Source organism: Sebastes fasciatus, chromosome 13 (assembly GCF_043250625.1).
Source record: "Sebastes fasciatus isolate fSebFas1 chromosome 13, fSebFas1.pri, whole genome shotgun sequence".
Classification (NCBI taxonomy): domain Eukaryota; kingdom Metazoa; phylum Chordata; class Actinopteri; order Perciformes; family Sebastidae; genus Sebastes; species Sebastes fasciatus.
This window is the reverse complement of record NC_133807.1, coordinates 34,297,917-34,304,354: the sequence shown is the minus strand read 5'-3', so window position 1 is coordinate 34,304,354 and position 6,438 is coordinate 34,297,917. Positions and strand designations below refer to the sequence as shown.

Here is a 6,438-nt window from a genome sequence, read left to right as displayed (position 1 = left end):
TTCAGTTTAACATCAACGTGTTGCAGTGACCTGATTATTGAGTTATGTTCATAGTTTTAAAGTCGGAGTTCAGAAAGCAAAGACTCTGAAACTCAAATGTTTCTGTTGGACGATCCGACCCGAAGCTGGTTCTCAGTCCTCCCTTTGTTTGAGGTGTCAAGTTGGCGAGTCTGCAAAACAAACACATTTCAAGGGATTTCCAGAACAGAGTCTTGAACAGGTTGGGCTGGTGACGGAACCGGTGACGGAACCGGTGACGGAGACGGTCTGGGCCAAAATGCCAGGGCCCATTATTTGTCCCAGTCCAGCCCTCTTGACCCTGAATCCTAATTATACTCTCAGATGTTTCAGCCTCCGGAACCAGCTGCTGCTTCAGACGATATCAGCTTCACATGAGCAGTAAAATTAGAAAGCCGCCGGCCGGTGTCGTCTTTCAGCGTGAAGAAAACGCCGTCCAAAAAGTCAAGAGGCAGCTTTTAATTTCACATTCAGCAGAATGTGTCTCCGCTGTTCAGACTCAGACTCCAACACAAACTAGACAGAAGCACCAAAACCTCTTGGTTGTATCTAGTGAAGCCCGTCTGTTAAACAGTGTTGGCCGCGGTCGGAGGACGCGGGGGAGACCGTAGCTTTGGTCTCCAGGACCGGAGTCTCTGCTCCTCTGCTCCTCTGCTCCTCTGCCTGCCTTCACTCACACACCGCGCTCCTTCTCTCTCTCTCTCTCCACCTCTCACGTGCATGCTGCTCACTCCACACTGCAGAAGAGTTAGTTTAGCTCTGAGAATATCTAGTGAATGTTCAGTGGACGTTTGGTCAGAAATAACTGCTGCAGCTCCTCCAGACCAACAGAGGTTTCCCGTGTCTTGTGAAGTGACGGGGCTCCGCAGAGAGAAACGTTATCGTCTCCGACCAAAACTCCGGCGTCTCCCCCGTTCCCTCCGGCCGCGGTCGGGAGGCTGAGGCAGGAAAAGCCAACACTAGGATCAGCATTGATTCATGGAGAGACCTTGGTCTGGTCAGCTAACATTACTGCCAAGCAGCTGAAATATAGAGTGATATTGTGCTTTTAGCTGACGTGTGTCTCCTCACTGTGTTGAGAGATGCTCCTTCATGTCTATGTAGAGCGAGCACAAGCGCGAGCAACAGGACGCTGACTTTAGTTGACTTAACGGACACAGGTGAAGCTGTTAACAAGACATTATGATTCTAACAAACAGTCCCGTTAAACACGTAGAGGGACCGTCTGGACTCACAGAGACCTGATCCTGGAGCAGAATCTGAATAACTTCCTGCTTCTGTTCGGGGTTCAGACCGTTAACCGCCGGTTGTTTCTTCTTTGTTGGTGTTCGTCGTGTCCTGCAGCTTCCTCTCAGTTGACATGGAGCAGACCTTCATCGCTGTGAAGCCCGACGGCGTCCAGAGAGGACTCTGCGGCGAGATCATCAAGCGCCTGGAAACCAGAGGCTTCAGGCTGGTGGCTGCCAAGTTCGTGCAGGTAACCATGACGACCACGTTTTCCATTTACCAATCAGTGATCAATATGATGTAACGTATGAACGAAGGAAAGAAACCAGAGTGACGCTTCATCCAAACATTTTTAGAACAAACGTCGTATTAATATAAGAATTATTTAATAAGCTCATCCGGTGTTTTTAATGTAAAACCTTAATATTAATAAGATAAATGTAGAGCAGTAAAAAGTACAATATTTAGTGTAAATTAGAATCATGCTTCAGTAAAGGTACTTTGTGCCTCTGTGTATTTGTATTAATATTTCATATTGTGTGTGTGTTCAGAGCTCCGAGGATCACATGAAGCAGCACTACCTGGACCTGAAGGACATGCCCTTCTACGGTGGTCTGTGCAAGTACATGTCCTCCGGACCCGTCTTCGCCATGGTAACGCACACACACACACACACACGCACACACACACACACACACACACACACACACGCACACATGTATTAGTGGAACATATATATGTATATGTATATATATACATATATATGTATATATAGCCATATAGCCATCCAAGTAATATTTATAGACTGTTTAACAAACCAGTTATTAACCGTTAAAGCGTCACAAATATCTATTTATGTAATATTAATAGATCTTTTATAAACCAGTTATTAACCATTAAAAAGGTGTTACTAATATCTGTGTAATGTTTATAGATTTTTACAATTTCTTAAAAGTTTATAAATCATTTATTAATCATTAACAAATAATTACGGGTACAACAGTTAACTGTTAAAATAACATAAATTATAGCATTACTAATAATACGTAATACGTAATTGTTTAATAGTAAAATAATAAATAATAAATACTCAACCAAAGTTGAATAAACTATCAATTTACCATTTATTAATGATGGTTATTATAAAGTGTATTCCTATGAAAATGTTATTATCAACATAAGAATGGTAAAATAACATTTCATAACAATTAAATAATAATAATATAAATTATTTTAGAAATAGTTTCATTTATATATTTCGCGTAATTTATTTATATAATCTTTCAATTACTTATTTAATATTGACAGTTTGGGGCTCCGTAGGGTCAGGGGTCCTTTCCCCTTATGATAATGGTAGTTTAGAAAAGCAATTAATTGCTGTGTTAAGTCCAGATAATTTGATTATATAGTATTTACAAGTTTAATTACAAACTATACAGAAAACAAAGATTCGAATATTTAGCCACAAAAATGTATTCTTCAACAACACTTTCCTTTTACTGATGTTCGATTGTATATAAACATTTATTAAGCACAGCGTCCTTTACAATACCTTTAACATTTAGTTAATGTACGAATTAAACAAAAAAGGTACATCATGTTAATCTGTGTATTTATATATCACATTTCATACAAAAAGATGCAATACAATGTGCTTCACGAGAGGTGAAAAAAAACAGACAAAAAGACAGATGCAAGAAAAAGGAAAGTGGAAAACAGGATTAAATAAATGACAATTAAGTTTCAATGATATTAAAAGTGAGACGAGGTTCAATCTTCTGCCTCGTTCCCCGATAACTAATATCTCTGTTTGAGGTACAGAGTTGTGTCGTCAGCGTAGCGATGGATAAGAGACCGTGTCTGTTGATAATACTAACCTAATGGCAGCATGTACAGACATGCTAAGCTAGGCTAACTCTGTCCTGAATACAGACATGAGCGGTTTCCATCTGAACGTCACAATCTCAGAGACAGAAAGAGAAAAAGGGAATTACTCCTACAAATCTTCCATCGTCAACATTAAGTTGGATTATTAGCGACGTAGCGCCGGATTCCTCGCCGACCACACCGATGACAGGTGTGTTGATGTGTTTGCAGGTTTGGGAGGGTCAGGGCATCGTGAAGCTGGCCAGGATGATGATGGGTGAGACCAACCCCGCCGACTCCAAGCCCGGCAGCATCCGTGGAGACCTGTGCATCAACATCGGCAGGTGAGTACGAGCACAAAACACGACAGGTAACCACACACTGCACTTCCTTTTACGATTAACAGGAAAGCACCGTGCTATCACGGTAGATCACGTTAGATGAGGGACGACTATGTTCACCTCATTTTCTGTGTTTCGTGACAGCGTGGTGGAATTAGCGAGCTAAGCTAGCTAAGTAGCCTTGCGTCCGACCAGCCAACGGTGGCCAACGGCAGCGCTGGAAAGATAAACTGAGGGCGTATAAATCTCTGGATGTCTATAGTTAACTATCCTTCAGTATGTGGTCGGGCAGCAGGACTCACATTTCACACAATCTTTATCACAAAAAATGTTCCGGTGTAATCGGTAACACCGGTGTTGTCACAAGTTTATTAACCGGTGGGAACATTTCCTCACCGTCACATCTCTATCTTGCATCTCCATTTGTCAACCGATTGTTCTACTCCGTGGTTTCTGATCGAGGCGGAGCAGTAAAGGCTTTTGTTTCTAGTTGAGTAGAATCTGGATAGTGAGGCTGTAATCGCTACCAGACACAACATAGTGTAGACGCAGTAGCAGAAAGTACTCAAATGGATGATTAAAATATGACGCATACAAGTCACATTCAGGGACCGCACACAATCATCACTGACCTTCCTCCGTTTCCTCAGGAACATCATCCACGGCAGCGACACCCTGGAGAACGCCAAGCGTGAGATCGGCCTGTGGTTCAAGGCCGAGGAGTTCGTCAAATACACCCCCTGCGCCCAGGCCTTCCTGTATGAGTAGAACGGCCAATCATCAGCCAGTAAACTACATCCAACTGGACCTCCCCGTCCTCCCTGCAGTCGATCCTCTAACTTGGTCTTCACTCATCAATCCACAACATGTAGCACTTCCCAATAAAGTCTCATGTTAACAACAACAGTCACTGTTTCTGTCTATTAAAACAGTCTATTAAACAGAAGTTGTAACTAATTTTACTGCGTATTTAGAAGCTTGGTTTTACTGTGGTGTTCAGTTAGTTAACATCACATCATGTTGTTGTATGATGTCATCAGGGAAGTTTAGTTGTTTTCCAAGATCCACTCTCAGCTGCCAGTCTGGGCCAGTCTGTGGTAGGGTTAGGGTTATATATTATACCGGTTAGGGTTATATATTATACAGGTTAGGGTTAGGGTTATATTTTATACAGGTTAGGGTTAAATATTATACAGGTTAGGGTTAGGGTTATATATTATACAGGTTATGGTTAAATATTATACATGTTAGGGTTAGGGTTATATATATATTGCAGGTTAGGGTTGGGGTTATATATTATACAGGTATATACAGGTTAGGGTTATATATTATACAGGTATATACAGGTTAGGGTTATATATTATACAGGTTAGGGTTAGGGTTATATATTATACAGGTATATACAGGTTAGGGTTATATATTATACTGGTTAGGGTTATATATTATACTGGTTAGGGTTATATATTATACAGGTTAGGTTAAGGGGATATGTCCGAATTACGTCTGACGGAGAACATTTCCAAGTCTCTACGACGTTCGGTTCGGGAGATATTCGAGAAAAGGGTTAGGGTTAGGGTTAGGGTTAGGGTTAGGTAAGGGCATGATAACCACGATGATCAAATTGATCATCCTTGATCATCCTCAATAACTCTTTGTGTGAACATGACAGAGCGATGAGACCTTGACGTACCCCCCCATTTTCGGGGTCGTTCTTTCCACTGATAGCACTGACAAGTCTGTGCGAGGGTTAGGGTTAGGTTTGGGTTATGGTTGGGGTTGATAGATCCGGTGGAGGTTTGTTTGCACTGGCCTAAAGATCTGTATGTAAGTGTGTGTGGCTGTATGATGCTTAATGTGTGAGCTGGTTCCTGTTCCTGTCGTGATGGATGGGTTAGGTGGCTGGAGCAGCTCTCTGCCCCGGGAGAACCGGGTTCGACTCCCAGACGAGGCGGAGGACCAGGTTAGGGTTAGGGTAAGAGGGTGGGTAGAGGTTAGGGTAAGATGGTTAGGGTTAGGGTTAGGTGATCCTGTTTTTGGTTTGATTGCACTGGCCTAAAGATCTGTTTGTAAAAATGATAAAACCAATAAAAGAAAAAGGTAAAAGAATGTATGAATGTGTATATGTGTTGTGTCAGTATGCTTCGTGGAACGGTAGATGAAAGGCAAAGGACAGCTCCCTGCCCCGGGAGGCCCGGGTTCGGATCCCGGCTCAGTCGACCCTGGGGCTACGATGATGGAGGAACCGGATGAGGACCAGTGAGCAGGTAAACTGCTACCTGGGCTGGAACATTCATTTCTGGTAGGGTACTGCACAGGTTCTGGTAAAAGGAAGAGTCCAGATAAAACAAGGGGGGCCCGTGCTTGCGGCACACCCAGGAGGGAGCACCACTGTGCGACCATGAGCAAGAATAAATAATGCATGATAAGGGAGAATAATAATGTAAAAAATATAATAGGAAGGTGAATAAGAAAACATGCAAAAGTGCTGGGGTGGGAGGTGCTAAAAACTAATCATAGTCATGCAAAAGTAGTACAGTTGTGGTCACAGTAGCGCTCCCCCATGTGCGCGCACAGAAGCACAGGCCCCCAAGAATAAAATGGACTGGTTTAAAGTGTTTTGGAATAAAATGATACATTAAAATGAATATGAGGGGATATAAGATTAAAGAAAATGAGCTAGGAGTTCAAGGAGGGGATTCAGGATAAGACACAAGGGTATACGAACTAGGTGAAGTAAGACATGCAGAATGTTGTGTATAAATAACATATAATGAATAATTTAGGGTAGACGAACTAGGTGTGGTAGGACATGCAGAATATTATGAATAAATACACACATAGATTGAATGAGTTGGAATAATAAGAAATAAGGTAAGTAATAAATAAAGCATATCATTTTGGAGATGGGAAAGGGATGAGATGAATGAAGACAAAAAACGTATAAGACAATCAAGAAAAACAATAAAGAAAAGTTTAAGTCATGACC

At 42.0% G+C, this 6,438-nt stretch overlaps 1 protein-coding gene across 1 annotated transcript in view; it reads left to right on the top strand.

The window, feature by feature from the left end:
• Positions 1-4,356, top strand: part of LOC141781389 (nucleoside diphosphate kinase B-like) — a 4,643-nt gene extending 287 nt beyond the window's left edge. The window contains exons 2-5 of the mRNA XM_074657123.1: positions 1,363-1,495; positions 1,797-1,898; positions 3,343-3,455; positions 4,103-4,356. Coding sequence (XP_074513224.1) covers positions 1,379-1,495; positions 1,797-1,898; positions 3,343-3,455; positions 4,103-4,220 — 450 coding nt within the window. The 5' untranslated portion in view covers positions 1,363-1,378 and the 3' untranslated portion in view covers positions 4,221-4,356. The remainder of the gene's footprint in view (positions 1-1,362; positions 1,496-1,796; positions 1,899-3,342; positions 3,456-4,102) is intronic.
• The last annotated feature ends 2,082 nt before the right edge of the window (positions 4,357-6,438 follow it).